Here is a 19,791-nt window from a genome sequence, read left to right on the forward strand (position 1 = left end):
ATCTGTGAATATGGGGGGCAACCTCAAATATATTACATATATGGTGGGGAATGGTATTGGGATCCCGGTGCTTGGCATTCTGGGAGTCAGAATACTGACAGTGGCATTCAGATGCTCAGGATCCCGAAACCTACTAGGTAAGTATGCTACCCCTAATCCCTAACCTCCCTAACCCTTCCTATCTGCAGCCTTACTCTAACCTTCCTCAGTGGTGCCTAACCATAACCTCCCTCCCCCGTACCCTAAACCTAACCCTCCCTCCCCCGCAGCCTACCCCTACCCCACCCAGGGGTGCAAACCCTAACCCTCCCTCTTTGCAGCCTAAGTACGAGAAATGAAAATGATTTTGTGGGAAGGAGGAATACTTTCAAGGCCACTTTCCGCAGGGGAGATATTAAGGTCTTTGGGGTCCTCTGTAGATTTCAGGGTGAATTTCTGCAGGATGACGGTGAAGAAAATGAAAAGCTGCAGGCGCACCAAACTTTCACCTACACATGATCTTTTTCCTGTAACAAATATTGCAGAAAATGTCAATAGAATGAAAAGAAGCTCATGAAGCAAAGTACAAAATGGCAAAGGTGATATCTGACACATGAGCCATACACTGCAATGTAATCTGGAATCACTGCAATGTAATCTGAAATTGGCCCATCCGCCAACAACCAAACTATCAATTTCTCCATCTCCTCTCTGCATGTATGTATATAATTATAGCAGTAATATCGGTTGAGTCTCCCATATCCGGAAATCAAATATCTGAAATATTCTGATCAAAAAATGTCAGCCTAGATGGGCCAAGTGGTTATTATCTGCCGTCAAATTCTACGTGTCATATTCTGAGCGACTGCTGGATACGAACTAGAGCTTGTATAAGGGTTAACACTCAGGAGCCGAGGAATGAAGCAAGGTTGTTTAATATAATTCTGGGAAAGACAATAAATAGATAATTACTGCGCTTGTGGATGCTTGTCACTTATATCACATCAAATATATATTATATTTTAGAGATGTGCGGCGGGCACTTTTCGTGTTTTGTGTTTTTGTTTTGGCTCTAATTCCATTTTCGTGTTTTGGTTTTGACTTGGTTTTGCCAAAACCACTCTTTCGTGTTTTGGTTTTGGATCTGGATGATTTTTGGAAAAAAACAAACATAAACACAGCTAAAATCACAGAATTTGGGGGTAGTTTTGCTCCTACAGTGTTACTAACCTCAATAACAATCATTTCCACTCATTTCCAGTCTATTCTGAACACCTCACACCATTGTTTTTAGGCAAAAGTTTGCTCCGAGGTAGCTGGATGACTTTGCTAAGCGACACAAGTGTGCGGCACAAACACCTGGCCTATCTAGGAGTGGCACTGCAGTGTCAGAAAGGATGGCAGTTTTAAAAACTAGGCCCCAAAGAGCACATAATGCAAAGAATAAAAAAGAGGTGCAAGATGGAATTGTCCTTGGGCCCTACCACCCACTCTTATGATGTATAAACAGGACATGCACACTTTAACAAGCCAATTATTTCAGCAACAGGGTATGTCACATGACTGTAGCTGAAAGGGTTGGTTTGATTGGACCCCCACAAAATAAGAAGCAATTAATCCCCCCACCAAAACTAAGCTAACAACACAAGTGTGCGGCACAAACACCTGGCCCATCTAGGAGCGGCACTGCAGTTGCAGACAAGATGGCACTATTCAAAATCTAGTCCCCAAACAGCACATGATGCAAAGAAGAAAAATAGGTGCAATGAGGTCGCTGGATGGCCAAGCTAAGCGACATAAGTGTGCGGCACAAACACCTAGCCCATCTAGGAGTGGCACTGCAGTTGCAGACAAGATGGCACTATTCAAAATCAAGTCCCCAAACAGCACATGATGCAAAGAAGAAAAATAGGTGCAATGAGGTAGCTGGATGGCCAAGCTAAGCGACACAAGTGTGCGGCACAAACACCTGGCCCATCTAGGAGTGGCACTGCAGTTACAGACAGATGGCACTTAAAAAATAGGCCCCAAACAGCACATGAGGCAAAGAAGAAAAAGAGATGCAAGATGGAATTGTCCTTGGGCCCTCCCACCCTTATGTTGTATAAACAGGACATATACACTTTAACAAACCAACCATTTCAGCGACAGGGTCTGCCACATGACTGTGGCTGAAATGACTGTTTTATTTGGGCCCCATCAAAAAAGAAGCAATCAATCTCTCCTTGCACAAACTGGCTCTACAGAGGCAAGATGTCCACCTCATCATTATCCTCCGATTCCTCACCCCTTTCACCGTGTACATCCTCCTCACTGAGTATTAATTTGTCCCCAGTGGAATCCACCATCACAGGTCCCTGAGTACTTTCTGGAGGAAATTTCTGGTAAAGGTCTTCCCGGAGGACTATATAATTCATTTTCATGAATATCATCTTCTCCACATTTTCTGGAAGTAACCTCCTACGCCGATCGCTGACAAGGTTACCGGCTGAACTAAACACTCTTTCGGAGTACACACTGGAGGGGGGGGGGCAACTTAGGTAAAATAAAGCCAGTTTGTGCAAGGGCCTCCAAATTGCCTCTTTTTCCTGCCAGTATCCGTACAGACTGCCTGACATGCCTACTTGGATGCTGTCACTCATATAATCCTCCACCATTCTTTCAATGGTTACAGAATCATATGTAGTGACAGTAGACATGTCAGTAATCATTGGCAGGCCCTTCAGTCCGGACCAGATGTCAGCTTTCGCTCCTGACTACCCTGCATCACCGCCAGCGGGTGGGCTATGAAATGTTATCCTTTTCCTTGCAGCCCCAGTGGCGGGAGAAATTGAAGGAGGAGCTGTTGACAGGTCACGTTCCGCTTGAGTTGACAATTTACTATCCAGCAGGTTTTTGCACCTCTGCACACTTGTGTCTGCTGGAAAGAAAGATACAACGTATTCTTTAAACCTAGGATCGAACACGGTGGCCAAAATGTAGTGCTCTGATTTCAACAGATTGAGCACCCTTGAATACTGGCAAAGCGAATGAAGGGATCCGTCCACAAGTCCAACATACTTTGCAGAATCGCTCCGTCTTAGCTCCTCCTTCAATTTATCCAGCTGATTCTGTAAAAGCCTGATGAGGGGAATGACCTGACTCAAGCTGGCAGTGTCTGAACTGACTTCACGTGTGGCAAGTTCGAAGGGTTGGAGAACCTTGCATAAGATGGAAGTCATTCTCCACTGCGCTTGAATCAAGTGCATTACCCCTCCTTTGCCTATATCGTAGGTGGAGGTATAGGCTTGAATGGCCTTTTGCTGCTCCTCCATCCTCTGAAGCATATAGAGTGTTGAATTCCAACTCGTTACCACCTCTTGCTTCAGTTGATGGCGGGGCAGGTTCAGGAGTGTTTGCTGGCGCTCCTGTCTTCGGCACGCAGTGGCAGAATGCTGATAGTGGCCCGCAATTTTTCGGGAAAGACAAGCATCTCCTGCACACCCCTCTCATTTTTCAAAAAATTCTGCACCACCAAATTAATTGTATGTGCAAAACATGGGACATGCTGGAATTTGCCCACATGTAAAGCACGCACAAATCACAAATCCCCAGGAGAGTCCAAATGGGGTAAGCCATTCTGCGATGATATTCCTCAGTTTCCGTAAGAGATTGTCAGCTGTGTGGCTCTTATGGAAAGCGGTGATACATAGCGTAGCCTGCCTAGGAACGAGATGGCATTTGCAAGATGCTGCTACTGGTGCCGCTGCGGGAGGCCATACATCTACACAGTTGGCTGTTACAGTCATATTGTCCTTAGTCTGCCCTTTTCCACTTGTCCACATGTCCGTGGTTAAGTGGACACTGGATACAACCGCATTTTGTAGGATACTGGTGACTCTTTTTCTGATGTCTGTGTACATTCTCGGTATCACCTGCCTAGAGAAGTGGAACCTAGATGGGATTTGATACCGGGACACACTATCTCCATCAAATCTTTAAGTGACACTGAACTAATGGTGGATACCGGACGCACCTCTAACACCAACATAGCTGTCAAGGCCTCAGTTATCCGCTTTGCAAAAGGATGACTGCTGTGATATTTCATCTTCCTCACAAAGAACTGTTGGACAGTAAATTGCTTACTGGAAGTAGTACAAGTGGTCTTCCGACTTCCCCTATGGGATGACGATCGACTCCCAGCAGCAACAACAGCAGCGGCAGCAACAGCAGGCGTAACACTCAAGGATCCTATGGAGGAATCCCAGTTTGGAGAGGACTCCTCAGTCTTGACAGTGACATGGCCTGCAGGACTACGGCCGTTCCTGACTGAGGAGGAAGTTGACGTTGAGGGAGTTCGTGGTGTGGCTTGCAGGAGCTTGGGTACAGGAGGAAGAAGGGATTTAGGTGTCAGTGGACTGATTGCACTCTTACCCAAAGTTTCTGAACTTGACAGTGACTTCTGATGAATGCACAGCAGGTGACGTATAAGGGAGGATGTTCCTAGGTGGTTAACATCCTTACCCCTACTTATTACAGATTGAGAGAGGCAACAGATGGCTTGACACCTGTTGTCCGGATTTGTGGAGAAATAATTCCACACCGAAGAGGTGGCTTTTTTGCCCAGGCATCACAATGAGCTTCTTCTTCCCAAGGACAACAGGTGTCTCCCCCGGTGCCTGACTTAAACAAACCACATCACCATCAGAATCCTCATCATCAACTTCCACCTCAGCGCCAGCAACACCCATATTCTCACCCTGGTGTACTTCTACAGTGACATCTTCAATTTGAATATCAGGAACTGGACCGTGGGTGCTCCTTCCAGCACTTGCAGGGGGCGTGCAAATGGTGGAAGGAGCCACCTCTTCCCGTCCAGTGTTGGGAAGGTCAGGCATCGCAACCGCCGACACACTTTTACTCTCCTTGGAGATTTGTGATGCCATCTCAGAGCGCACTGTTATTTTCTGTGCTCTTTCCAGCTTAATTCTTTTAATTTTTCTAATGGGAGGATGAGGGCTTCCATCGTCATGTGAAGCTGAACCACTAGCCATGAACATAGGCCAGGGCCTCAGCCATTCCTTGCCACTCCGTGTCATAAATGGCTTATTGGCTAGTTTACGTTTCTCCTCAGACGATTTAAATTTCTTTTTTTGGTTCTTTTTACTAAATTTTGGCTTTTTGGATTTTTCACACCCTCTACTATGACATTGGGCATCGGCCTTGGCAGATGACGTTGATGTCATTTCATCGTCTATGTCATGGCTAGTGCAGCAGCTTCAGCACTAGGAGGAAGTGGTTCTTGATCTTTCCCTATTTTCTCCTCAAAATTTTTGTTCTCCATTATTTTTTGGGAGTTATATGAGACAAAATGCGTCATAGGAATGACTGGAATTACTGATGACACAGGACACTACCACTGGTCTGATGCAGCAAAACATGTTGTTGTTGTTATAATTATTATACTGCAGCAGTGGACATATAGCAACAGAGTATATCGTCACTGGAATTACTGATGGCGCAGGACACTACCACTGGTCTGTCTCGGCTAATAAGTTTGTTTATCCAAGCACAATACACTGGTATAATTACCCTTTTTGGTGCCTTTAGTAAATCAGCCACATATATCTCCACTGTACGGCCCTTTCTCCCGATGGTGATGCACTAACCGCTGGCGGGACTTCTGGCTGGTCACGGGTGCCTCTGTATTGTGTTTCCTAATAGTGCCAAGTGATCTGACCGCAGATGCCGGTCAGATCACCTGGCGCTATTGATATTGATGTATATTTTTGATGCATATTTCTGATTGTGATTGCACAATAAATGTGATATTATATAAATACAGGCCTTCCTAATATTAATTCTTAATACTTATTCATTTCTGAGGACAAATGTTTATACTAAAATCTCATATATATATATATATATATATATGCTAGAAATGAGCGGGTTCGGTTCTCAGAGAACCGAACCCTACCGAACTTTGCCTTCCGAGTCCAGATCCGAGCCCAGCTCGGGTTTTCCCACCTGACTCGGAAACCCGAACTTCGGCAAAACGTCATCATCCCGCTGTCAGATTCTCGCAGGATTTGGATTTAATATAAGGTGCCGCACGTCGTGGCCATTTTTACTCCAGTCTCGGAGAGTATATAGAGAGGACGAGTCCTCAGTGTCTGTGTGTTGGGGCGGGAAAGTGGGGTGGCAAGTATTGTCCAGTCCAGTGTAGTCACTCAGTGTATTGTGCTGCATCAATCCAGGTAGTAACAGTGTTGGTGTTCTCTGCTGCCATATATCCAGTGTAGCTGTATAAAGTGGTGCTGTGTTGTGCAGACCAGCGGCAGTATCCTGTGTCATCAGTAATTCCAGTGACGATATACGCTGCTGCTTTATGTCCACTGCTGCAGTATAATAATTATAACAACAACATGTTGTGCTGCATCAGACCAGTGGTAGTGTCCTGTGTCATCTGTAATTCCAGTGACGATTTACGCTGTTGCTACATGTATCTCCACTGCACGGCCCTTTCTCCCGATGGTGATGCACTCACCACTGGCGGGACTTCTGGCTGGTCACGGGTGCCTATGTATTGTGTTTCCTAATAGTGCCAGGTGATCTGACCGCGGATGCCAGTCAGATCACCTGGTGCTATTGATATTGATGTATAATTTTGATGCATATTTCTGATTGTGATTGCACAATAAATGTGATATTATATAAATACAGGCCTTCCTAATATTAATTCTTAATACTTATTAATTTCTGAGGACCAATGGTTATACAAAAAATATTTTATATATATATATATATATATATATATATATTTGATGTGAATAAGTAACAAGCATCCACAAGCGCAGTAATTATCTATTGTCTTTTCTGTCAGCCTAACAGGGGTCCTAACCAAACCCTTATTACGTGCAGCTGATGTGGATTAATGCACTCTTAGTGTGTGAATACTGTATCTATTTACATCTATATTTGTAAAACTATTTAACAAAGCGCCAGGAGTTTCGGTGTTGGGGCTGCCTTTTCTGAAATAATTATGGCAAAGAATGAATAATGATAAACAGATATGTAAGAGTTCTAAGAAGAAGGCAAGATGGTCAGCTGGATACTTGTCCACAGATGAGTTGAAGAAGTGGACGTCTGATGCTGAATGCCAAGATCTACTTGCTGCTTGAATTTTGGTGTAATGTTGAAGAATCCCGGAGAGTTGAAGACTTGGGTAGCTGGGCAGCCGGGACACAGCTTATTCTTGAGCACTGATGTGCTGAAGACTTGAGTAGCTAACAAATAGAACTCCTCTGTCGGATACGATTTCTGTTGGCAGACCATGTACCCGGAAGATAGATAAAATTAAGTGCTGAGTTAGCCGAGGAGCTGATGAAAGACACTTTGAAGGTACGAAATTAGCCATTTTTGAAAATCTGTCAACAATGACCCAGATGGTATTGAAGTCATTGGATACAGGTAAATCGGTGAGGAAATCCATAGAGATATGGGTCCATGGTCGCACTGGTATGGAAAGTGGATTGGTGCTCTGGAAGGTACTTTTTGTTTAACACATTTAATACATAAAGATACAAAAGACTTTGTGTAAGCTCGGTGTAAAGCCACCAGTAGGTTTTCAGAATAAACTTCAAAGTCTTTTGAACTCCGGTTTGACCATAGAAACGAGAGGCATGGGTCCACTGTAGTAATTGCTTCTAATGAAGTGGCTTAACGAAAATCTTCCCTGGTGGTGGAACAGGGGAAGTTTGAGTGGAGGCAAGGACTGTGGGATTGAGAATTGGATACATTTCAGTAGGTTCCTCATCCTCATTCTGGCTGAGAGATCGAGATAAGGCATCAGCCTTCTTGTTCTGATGACCAGTGCAATAAGAATTGAGAGAAGAACTGAGACCACTGTGTTTGTCTTGGAGATTGGCATTGGATGGATTAAATAAAAAACAGGTTCTTAAGATCCGTGAAGACTGTGACTGGGACTTGAGCCCCTTCCAACAAATAGTGCTATTCCTCAAGTGCCAATTTGATCCCTAATAGCTCCTTTTTTTACCAATGGGATAATTATTTTCCACAGGTAGAAACTTTTGTGAATAAAAGGCGCATGGGTGATCTTTGTTGTCACCTGATCATCGTGACTGGATGGCAGTGGCGTGCGGTGAGGTCAGTGGCTGGTGAGGCACTGCAGCCGTAATGTTCGCCGAGTCCCGCTGGTGACCCCTACCATCGCCAAGCAGATGTCCGCTACCACCCCCAAGCCGATGCCAGTTACCGCTGACGTCCCTGATGCAGCAGCTTGTGCAGTTGAGGGATCTTTTCAGATCCCTCCCCGCTGTCTCCCATCATTTCACAGCTCTACAGGACAGAGGAGGCAGGGACAGAATAGAGGGGTCAGGAGACAGGAGTGACAGGGACAGGACAGAGGTAATAGCAGGACAGAAGAGAGAGGTCAGAAGACAGGAGTGACAGGGACAGGACTGAGGTAACAGCACCAGAATAGTGGGGACAGGGACGGGATAGTGAGGACAGGACAGAGGTGATAGTGCCAGAACAGAGGAGACAGTAGACAGGAGTGACAGGGAAAGTACAAAGGTGATAGCGTCAGTACAGGGGGGACAGGGACAGGACAGTGGGGACAGGACAGAGGTCATAGGACCAGGACAGGGGCGACAGGACAGTCAGGAGACAGTAGTGACATGATTGAGATATATATAGAAAATGTGGAGTGATAAAGCTTTGTGTAATCATTTGAAGGTGGAATACCCTTTTTAAATATTTTACCTAATTCAGAATGTCCACTACTAATTATGTCTGTCCTCCACACAATACTTACTTGTAAAAGACAGACAGAAGATGATAGAGGGGGTCATTCTGAGTTGATCGCACGTAGCAACTTTTTGCTGCTCGTGCGATCAACTAGATGCTGCCTATGTGGGAGTGTATTTTAGCATAACAGGAGTGCGCTCACTTGTGCAGCCCTGCTATGCTAAAAAAGTTTTGTGTAAAACAAGACTAGCCCTAGACATACTTGCCTGGTGCGATGATTTCAGCAATGCAGGTCCCGGAATTGACGTCAGACATCCGCCCTCCAAACGCCTGGACACGCCTGCGTTCGCCGAACCACTCCCGGAAAACGGTCAGTCGACGCCCCGGAACGCCTTCCTCCTGTCAATCTTCTTGCGGTCGTCGCTGCGACCGCTTTCTTCGTACGCGGCGTCGCTGCCCATCGCCGGGCAACGAGATGCCTGCGCAATGCGGCCGCAGCGCATGTGCAGAACCGACCCTTTCGCACCGCTGCGATGAACCGCAGCATGTGAACGGGTCGGAATGTCCCCCAGAGGACGGCAGAAAAAAAGACACAGAGGAAAGAGACACACAGAGGAAAGAGACACACAGAAGAAAGAGACAGATGATGTGAGATGATGGTGGAAAGAGACAGACCAGTAGATAGAGGATGTGAGAGGGCAGAGGAAAGAGAGAGACTGGCAGACAGATGATGTGAGAGGATAGCAGAAAGAAAGACACAAAGGAAAGAGACAGACAGACAGACAGTGGATGTGAGAAGAAGGTGGGAAGAGAGAGGTAGACAGAGGGTGTAAGAGGAAAACGGGAAGAGAGAGATTAAAGAGACAGATCAGCAGTCAGAGTGTGAGAGGATGGCAGAAAAAGAGACACAGAGGAAAGAGACAGATCAGCATGCAGAGTATGTGAGAGGACAGAGAAAAGAGACAGACAGGGGATGTGAAAGGATAGTGAAAGAGATAGATAGGCAGAGGATGTGAGAGGATGGTGGAAAGAGATAGACAGTCAGACAGAGGATGTGAGAGGATGGTGGAAATAGATAGACAGGCAGACAGTGGATGTGAGAGGATGGTGGAAAGAGACAGACAGGCAGACAGTGGATGTGAGAGGATGGTGGAAAGAGATAGACAGGCAGACAGAGGATGTGAGAGGACATACCCTCCAACATAACCCGCCCCACTAGGTACAAAATGCTCTGTTTCTGGACTTCTCTCTTCATTTATTGTTGCAATCACCTGTGAAGAAACAGCTTTCTTATCATTTAACTAGTTCAACACAGGTGAGGGAAATCATAAATTAAGAGGGAAGTCCAGAAACAGAGCATTTTGTACCTAGTGGGGCGGCTCATGTTGGAGGGTCTGAGAGGATGGTGGAAATAGATAGACAGGCAGACAGGGGATGTGAGAGGATGGTGGAAAGAGACAGACAGGCAGACAGTGGATGTGAAAGGATGGTGGAAAGAGACAGACAGTGGATGTGAGAGGATGGTGGAAAGAGATAGATAGGCAAACAGAGGATTTGAGAGGATGGTGGAAATAGATAGACAGGCAGACAGGGGATGTGAGAGGATGGTGGAAATAGATAGACAGGCAGACAGGGGATGTGAGAGGATGGTGGAAAGAGACAGACAGGCAGACAGTGGATGTGAGAGGATGGTGGAAAGAGATAGATAGGCAGACAGTGGATGTGAGAGGATGGTGGAAAGAGATAGATAGGCAGACAGTGGATGTGAGAGGATGGTGGAAAGAGATAGATAGGCAGACAGTGGATGTGAGAGGATGGTGGAAAGAGATAGACAGGCAGACAGTGGATGTGAGAGGATGGTGGAAATAGATAGACAGGCAGACAGGGGATGTGAGAGGATGGTGGAAAGAGATAGACAGGCAGAGGATGTGAGAGGATGGTGGAAAGAGATAGACAGGCAGACAGTGGATGTGAGAGGATGGTGGATAGAGATAGACAGGCAGACAGTGGATGTGATAGGATGGTGGAAATAGATAGACAGGCAGACAGGGGATGTGAGAGGATGGTGGAAAGAGATAGACAGGCAGAGGATGTGAGAGGATGGTGGAAATAGATAGACAGGCAGACAGTGGATGTGAGAGGATGGTGGAAATAGATAGACAGGCAGACAGTGGATGTGAGAGGATGGTGGAAAGAGATAGACAGGCAGACAGTGGATGTGAGAGGATGGTGGGAAGTCAGACACAGAGGAAAGAGACAGGCAGAATGAAGAGGCAGGTGGCAGAGAGTAACAGAGAGATAGATGGATAGGAACTAGACAAACAGAAGGGACAGTCAGCCAGAAGAAAGATACAGAGGGAGGAAATCGCATATCAGCTCCTCTCCCCTGAAGTCATTGCCTTGCTATGCATCACCCTGCTCCTCACTGACACATCTCTACACCTGCCACATGGGAGCTATTGTACAGTCAGGATCAGGAAGTGGAACAGGATCCTGCTCTGCAGAGGAATGGGGGTGAGGTACTGTAACGCTGCTGCACAGTGGAAGGGGAGGAGCCCTGCCGTGTAGAGGAAGGAGACACAGTGTCTCACGGCATAGGGGAGGGTAGGGCTGCAATTGGCCTCACATCCCCTATATTTATAATATAAAAAGCATGGGGAGAGATTTATGTGCACCTGCCCAACCTTCCCCTGTATGGGAGCCTCCTACCCGGCTTCTGTGTTACTGGCTGCTGCGACTGGAGTCCCGTGGGAGAGCTGTGCTGCAGGGGATTCACAGCACCCCTCCCACAGCTATTTTACTGCAGCCTTTACTAAAGAAGGACCAGTGACCACTACCCGATCAGAGCACCGATCGCGGTAATGGCCATCTGGCCCTGCACACAGTGGGAACTGGCCCAGCAGAAGGGGGGCATGGGACTGACCTGAGGGGGACTCGCTCGGCACCCAATGTCACAGGCACCTAGTGCTGCAGTGCATCTTGGATCTGACACTGTAATCGGGATTCAGGCACCCTCTGCGCCCACAGCCTCGTAGCAATTCCACGTACAGGAGTAATGACAGGGCCGTCCCTGTCCACTGCCCAATCACCGCTTCCTCAGTGACAGGGGCGTGCTTTGATATGGGCTGAAAGCACGCCCCTGTGAAAGCGGCACTTCTATTAGGTGCCGCTTCTGCTGCTTTTTTTAATGGGATTTCACTACCCAATGCTTGGCCCCGCCCCCCGTTTCCGGTCCTGTTACATTGACAGCAGGAGGCACCGAGAGTGGTGCCTCCCAGACAGAAACACATTTAAACAGTTTACAGAGTAAAAATGATTCAAATAATACAAAGGCTAAAGTATATACTTATGACACAGAATGTGTCATAAGTATATCTTCCTTGTATCATTTGAATCATTAATGACAGGGGATGCACTGCCTCCCCTGACTGCACGTCCCTGCTGGATGGCTCCTGCCCCTTCAGAGGATGCATCAACCTCTACAATGAATGGACGATTGACATTGGGTTGTTGAAAGACTGGAGCTTTGACAAAGGCATCTTTGAGGTACTGGAAGGCCTTGCTTGCTTCGGGCGACCTATGAGTTGGATATGCGCCGTTACGGGTAAGAGCTGTAATTGGGGCTACCAAGGTAGAAAATTCACAAATAAACTTCTTGTAATAATTTGAAAATCCCAAGAATCATTGAGTAACTTTCAAAGAGAGAGGCTCAGACCAAGAAGTCAGTGCTTTTACTTTTTCAGGATCCATATTGGACTTCAGTACCAGAAATAATATATCCCAGGAAGGGAATTGTAGACACATGAAAGGTGAACTTCTCAAGTTTGCAGCAGTGGTGATATTTTTCTAAGAAGAAGAACTTCAGAAACTTGCTGACGATGAGAATGAAGATCTGAAGAAAAGATGAGGATATCATCCAAATAGACTAATACAGACTCATAAAGAAGGTCTCTGAATATTTCATTTACTTAGTGCTGGAACAAAGCAGGTGAAATGTTTAAACCGATGGGCATGACAAGGTGTTCGTAATGACCGTCCCTTGTATTACATGCTATCTTCCACTCATCCACGGCTCGGATCAAGATGAGATTATAAGCCCCTCTAAAATCCGGTTTGGTGAAGATATTCGCTCCCTTGACCCGATCAAACAGTTCAGTTATTAACGGATGCAGATTTTGTTTCTTCAGCATGATTTCGTTCAATCTACTGTAGTCAATGCATGGTCTGAGACTTCCATCCTTTTTCTTAACAAAGAAGAAGCCAGCCCCTGCTGGGGATGAGGAGGGACGAATGAAGCCTTTGGCCAGATTTTCTTGTATATATACTCAGACATGGCGGCTTTTTCTGGAAGAGACAGAGGATGGTTCCGATCTCTGGGCAGAGTTTTACCTGGAATCAAATCGATTAGACTAGCCCATTCACAATGAGGAGGAAGTAAATCAGCACCACCTTTACTGAAGACATCTTGAAACTGATGATACTGCAAAGGAATTTTAGCTGTTTCTGAAAAGCAACATGGAAGGACTTTTTTAAGACAGGAATCTCTGCATCTCTCACCCCAGAACAAAATCTGTATATTTGACCAGTCCACATGTGGGATAGTTAGCTGGAACCATTGTAGAATGAGGACCTGTTTGGGGCATCTTGGGCATGACCAAGAAGGTGAGATGTTCTGAATGCAGGGCTCCAACACAGAGCTGTATGGCTTTGGTCTTGGCAGTAACCATGCAGATGTGGATCAGACTCTCATCAATAACAGACAAGGATATAGCTTGAGGTAGTTCTTCAGTAGGTATGCCATGTCGTTCAATGAAGGAGGCAGAGATGAATTTGTCGGCTGCTCCTGTATCAATAAGAGCTGTCACAGAAAGCTGATTGGTGCAATTTTTGAGAAGAAAAGGAATAACTGGATTCTTCCTATGTGGAGCCAATGAAAATGCTCCTAATCCCTTCCCTCCTTTGGAGATTAGGAGAATCTGTTTCCCGGGTGCTCAGAACAAGAATTGACCAGGTGACTGGAATCACCACAATAAATACAAAGATTCATCTATGTCTTCGTTGATGTTCCTTAGAAGATAGCTTGGAACTATTAATCTGCATGGGCTCACCTACAGTGTGAGGATTGGGAGGACATGGCTGATACCAAGGCTTTGGGCATTTGCCCTTGGACCATTTGAGAACCCACTCTCTAATACATATCAATATTGTTAGAGAGACATTAAATCAGCCAGTTTGTTTGGAATGTCTCAGGAGACTAGCTTATCCTTCATTCTTTCAGACAGCCCAGGCCAGAAGGATGCAATGAGGGCCTCCTCGTTCCTTTGCAATTCAGCTGCAAGCACCTGGAAAAGAACAATATATTGGCCCATAATCCTACTACCTTGGCAAATTCTCATAATATCTATAGAAGCAGAAGGGGAATGTCCTGGTTCATCGAAGATTTTCCAGAACTTTTCAATTAACCACGGTTAGTCATCCAATATTGGCTCCGAACGTTCCCAGAGAGGGGAGATCCAATCCAGAGCTTGTTTGGAAAGAAGGGAGAGGATGCATGCCACTTTGGTTCTTGCTGCGGAAAAGCTTGTAGCTTGGAGAGTAAAATGCACTTCGCATTGATTGAGGAACCCATGACATAACTTAGGTATTCCATTGAACTTGCTGTGTGTTGGCTGTTAGGCGCGGCGGCTCTCGCTGGCCCCCCGACTGTTGCCGAGCAACGGTCACGGCCGTCGCGCCTCCCTGTTGCCCCGCACGGCGCCTAGCAATGCCAGGACGCCATGCGCGCTGAGCCGCCGGGTCCCTGGAAATGCCAGGACGCCGTGCGCTCGGAGCCGCCGGGTCCATGGCAATAGGAACGCCACAGGCGGACCGCATTCCCCGTTGCCATGTTAATATTAACTACAACTGTTTAACTCTGAATCGTGCAGCAAGGCAGCTGCACGGCATCATTAATTAGGTTCTCTATAGCTATTGGAGGGCTCCCTGTTATATTCTGTCTCAGTGCATTACACAGATACCGGTGATAGCGTCCTGTGAGCTGTTCCTGCTCTGGAGAATATTCCCTGTCCGGTGTTTTGTGGTACAGTCAGCTTGTTCCGGTGGTCCTGACTCCTGGTGTTGAAAGCCAATCCTTGTACTTCTCCCTGCCTTCCTGTCGGTTGTCACCTGCGTTAGAGATCCGAAGATTCCGGTTCGCTTACGGTTATTCCCGGTGTTGTGAGTAGCGACCTTCAGCCGCGCCTTGCGGACTTGGCCATGGAATTCCTTTTATTTTGGTTTCTTGGTGTTTTTGCGGAGGTGTTCCGCTATAGCTGTCCTACCTGGTATACGGCGGTGCCGTGTAGGGTTTGGATAATGTACCTTGGTTTCCTTTTTCTTTGGCGGCCGTGCCAAGCATACAATTACTTTGTAGTTCAGTAGTAGCCCCTAGCTCAGTTTTGTGTTTAGTTAGAGGTTTCCTTGTTATCATCCCGTCTCTGTTTATGCCTTGTCTCATACTAAAACCGGGGGGCATCGGAGTTGGGCAGACCTAATCTGCCCTTCAAATGCTGCTGCCATGGGCCCAAGAACAAATAGTCTCGCAGGCATAGACGGACCATGCGGGTGAAACAACGGAGTTAGGTTGCTAGGGGTTATTATTATACCTTGTCATTATTTCAGCGTCACGTTCTTGTGCTCGGGACTTACCACCCTATACCTTTTCGTTCGGAGCACAAAGAACGTAACATTATCACCGGCCTTAAAAACAAACAAAATTAAACATCAGCAAAAATGAATCCGATATTCTAATTAGGGAGGTGTTGGAATTCTGTCCTCATGAATCCCAACCAGCTTTTGGCCAATCAGATTCAGGAACTCACTCAGATGGTGCAGGATCTTACCCTTCGGGTAAGGTCGCAGGAAGATTTCGTGCGGTCTTGCCCGGGTATGACTCCTGAACCAAAAATGCACCTTCCTGATCGCTTTTCGGGTAACCGAAAAGATTTCTTTAATTATAAGGAAGCCTGCAAACTTTATTTTCAGTTAAGGCCCCGGTCTTCAGGTACAGAGTCTCAGCGGGTGGGCATTGTGATGTCTTTGCTTCAAGGCGATCCCCAAACCTGGGCTTTTGGGTTAAAATCTGATGATGCAGCCTTACAAACAGTAGATGCCTTCTTTAAATCGTTAGGCTTGTTGTATGATGATCCAGATAGGGAAGCATCCGCCAAAAGCCACTTACGTGCACTTAAACAGGGTAAAAATCCTGCCAAAGCATATTGTACGGAATTTCGCCGTTGGTCGAACGACTGTGGCTGGAATGATCCTGCCCCGCGCAGTCAGTTTCGCCTCAGTTTGTCTGAAGTAATTAAGGATAGTCTTCTTCAGTATCCAGTTCCGAAGACTTTAGATAAGCTCATGGAGCTTGCTATTAAGATTGACCGTCGTCTCCGAGAACGGAGGGCTAAAAGAGGGGCTAATTTCAGGTCTAGTCCATGTGTATATGCTTTCCCTGAGGACAATGAGGAGCCTATGCAAGTGGGTCTCTCCCGGCTGTCTCCAGAAGAAAGAGCCAGAAGGCTAAATTCGGGGCTCTGCTAATATTGTGGTGGTAAGGGACACGTGGCACGTAACTGCCCAAATAAGCAGGGAAATGCTCTGACCAAGTGAATTGTGAGGGGGTTCACTTGGGTCTGCAGTTAATCTCCTCAAATGATTCCTTTGTTAATTCCTGTAAAAATTTATTCTGGAAGTCTCAGTTCATTTGTGTCAGCCTTCATTGACAGCAGAGCTGCTGGAAATATTATGGATCTTGCCTGGGCTCAGGCTTTGGGAATTCCGCAGTTACCTTTAGATAGACTTATCACCATGCACGGGTTGGATGGTGGTCCACTCTCTAATGGGGTAATTACTCATCACACCCCTCAAGTACAACTGACAGTGGTGGCCTTACATTCTGAGAAAATTGAGTTTTACATTACCCATTGTTCGGCTGTGCCTGTTGTTTTAGGTCACCCCTGGCTCACCTTTCATAATTCCACCGTAGATTGGCGGTCTGGGGAAATTTCCCGGTGGGGTTCCTTTTGTGTTAAAGAATGTATTTCTCGTCCAGTCAGCTGCTGTCACTCCGGAACTTATACCTTCGGAATATCAGGATTTTGCTGATGTTTTCTCTAAAGGTAATGCGGATATTCTGCCTCCTCATCGGTCATATGACTGCGCCATTGACTTAGTCCCTGGTGCCACTCTGCCAAAAGGGAGACTATATGCATTATCTGGCCCCGAGACTAAGGCTATGAATGATTATGTACAGGAGAGCCTGAAGAAGTGGTTTATTAGGCCCTCGAAATCTCCATTAAGTGCAGGGTTCTTTTTTGTTGAGAAAAAAGACGGATCTCTTAGGCCTTGTATTGATTATCGGGCTTTGAATAAGATTTCTATTAAAAACACCTTCCCCTTGCCGTTGATTTCGGTACTGTTTGATCAGCTCCGTACTGCGGTTATTTTCTCCAAAATCGATCTCAGAGGGGCCTACAACCTCATCCGAATAAGATCTAAGGATGAGTGGAAGACGGCTTTCAGTACACATTCAGGACATTACGAATATCTTGTAATGCCATTCGGTCTGTCTAATGCTCCTGCGGTGTTTCAGGATCTTATTAACGATGTCCTCCGCGACTTTCTAGGGAAGTTCGTGGTCGTGTATTTAGACGACATTTTGATTTATTCTGAATCTTCCGAACAGCATGTGGTCCATGTGTGACTAGTACTTCAGAGGTTACGGGAGAATCATTTGAACGCCAAATTGGAGAAATGTGATTTCCACATCACGGAGGTGTCCTTTTTAGGGTATATTATTTCTCCAAAGTGGTTTTACATGGAACCAAAGAAACTCCAGGCAATCCTAAGTTGGACACAACCCACTAACTTAAAGGCTATCCAGCGATTCTTAGGTTTTGCGAATTATTATAGGCATTTTATTCATGCCTTTTCAGATTTAGTTGCTCCTATTGTGGCGTTGACAAAGAAAGGAGCGGATCCTTCCAATTGGTCGCCTCAATCCAAGTCTGCCTTCCTGGCCCTAAAACAGGCCTTTGTCTCAGCTCCAGTACTCAGACACCCAAACCCAGATCTTCTTCCCTTTATTGTCGAGGTGGACGCCTCAGAGGTTGGAGTGGGAGCCATACTTTCTCAGGAAGACCCCGAGTCTCTGGAGTTACACCCGTGTGCCTTCATGTCCAGGAAATTCGCCTCCACAGAATCCAACTATGATGTTGGTAATCGAGAGTTGCTGGCAGCTAAATGGGCTTTCGAGAAATGGAGGCACTGGCTTGAAGGAGCGAAGCATACCATTACTGTGTTCACTGACCACAAGAATCTACAGTATATTGAATCAGCAAAGCAGCTAAATGCTCGGCAGGCACGTTGGGCGCTGTTATTTACTCGATTCAAGTTCATCATCACCTTCAGGTCCGGTTCTAAGTGTCACGATCCGGGTACTGAGACACCATTTTCCCCTCTGGATGCACGTCCTAGGCCCGGTTCCCAGCTATGTTGCTAGCATTCATATGTCACCTCACCTACTGCAGCCACGGCCGTCCAAGCTGAAGGTTGAGACGCAAGTCGGCGTTCTCTATGTTCACCGCCGCCATTCCTTCATTCCTCAGTTACCAGCGCACTCCAGCTTCTTTTCTCATTTACCTACGAACCCCAGCTTCATTACTCATCTTCCAGCGAACCCCAGCTTCATTTATTGTTTACAGAACTTTCCTCCATATTCCAGGTTACTGGTCTTTACCAATTGTGGACCTAATTATCACTTGTGACTTTCTATTATTCTTTTGTACGTTATTTGACTTTTTATTTAATAAAAGCACTTAAGGCATTTCCAGTTGTCGTGGTCACACCCTCGGGCATTCATTGCTGCTGTCATTACGCATGTCCACGAGACACATGGCTCCTCCTAAGTTCAAATACCCGTCAGCCCCTACAACTGAGGCTCCCAGACCCATGTGCGCTGAGCCGCCGGGTCCCTGGAAATGCCAGGACGCCGTGCACTCGGAGCCGCCGGTCCATGGCAACAGGGACGCCACAGGCGGACCGCATTCCCCGTTGCCATGTTAATATTAAATACACCTGTTTAACTCTGGATCATGCAGCAAGGCAGATGCACGGCATCACTAATTAGGTTCTCTATAGCTATTGGAGGGCTCCCTGTTATATTCTGTCTCAGTGCATTACACAGACACTGGTGATAGCTTCCTGTGAGCTGTTCCTGCTCTGGAGAATATTCCATGTCCGGTGTTTTGTGGTCCAGTCAGCTTGTTCCGGTGGTCCTGACTCCTGGTGTTGAAAGCCAATCCTTGTACTTCTCCCTGCCTTCCTGTCGGTTGTCACCTGCGTTAGAGATCCGAAGATTCCGGTTCGCTTACGGTTGTTCCCGGTGTTGTGAGTAGCGGCCTTCAGCCGCGCCTTGCGGACTTGGCCATGGAATTCCTTTTATTTTGGTTTCTTGGTGTTTTTGCGGAGGTGTTCCGCTATAGCTGTCCTACCTGGTATACGGCGGTGCCGTGTAGGGTTTGGATAGTGTACCTTGGTTTCCTTTTCCTTTGGCGGCCGTGCCACACATACGATTACTTTGTAGTTCAGTAGTAGCCCCTAGCTCAGTTTTGTGTTTAGTTAGATGTCCCCTTGTTATCATCCCGTCTCCGTTTACGCCTTGGGGTATATTTACTAAGGTCCCGGTTTTGACCGATTTGGTGTTTTTTCTTCAAAGTGTCATCTCGGGAATTTACTAAACTAAAATCTTGGCAGTGATGAGGGCATTCGTATTTTTTTCGAAGTCAAAGTAAAAAAATATGAATGAATACACCATCGGTCAAATACGCCTGTTATTTGATACAACTCGGTAATTTACTAAAAATTGTAATTCACAAACACTGCCGGCAATAGCCAAACACTGCCGTGAAAAATACAAATCGTAAAAAAAAGCAGTTTTAAAACAGACCTGCTTTTTTTTACCGTGTTCTGATAGGCATGCACGGATCCATGAGATCAGTGGGAAGGGTTGGGAAAGTGTTTAAAATT

The 19,791-nt window shown here is 46.3% G+C and overlaps 1 protein-coding gene across 1 annotated transcript in view; it reads right to left on the reverse strand.

Annotated features, from left to right (window-relative positions):
- Nucleotides 1-268: 268 nt before the first annotated feature.
- LOC134949270 (cytochrome P450 2A6-like) overlaps nucleotides 269-19,791 on the reverse strand; it is a 93,076-nt gene continuing 73,553 nt past the window's right edge. The window contains exon 9 of the mRNA XM_063937763.1: nucleotides 269-506. Within this exon, the coding sequence (XP_063793833.1) occupies nucleotides 322-506 (185 nt within the window). The 3' untranslated portion in view covers nucleotides 269-321. The remainder of the gene's footprint in view (nucleotides 507-19,791) is intronic.

This window comes from Pseudophryne corroboree, chromosome 8, assembly GCF_028390025.1.
Source record: "Pseudophryne corroboree isolate aPseCor3 chromosome 8, aPseCor3.hap2, whole genome shotgun sequence".
Taxonomy (NCBI): domain Eukaryota; kingdom Metazoa; phylum Chordata; class Amphibia; order Anura; family Myobatrachidae; genus Pseudophryne; species Pseudophryne corroboree.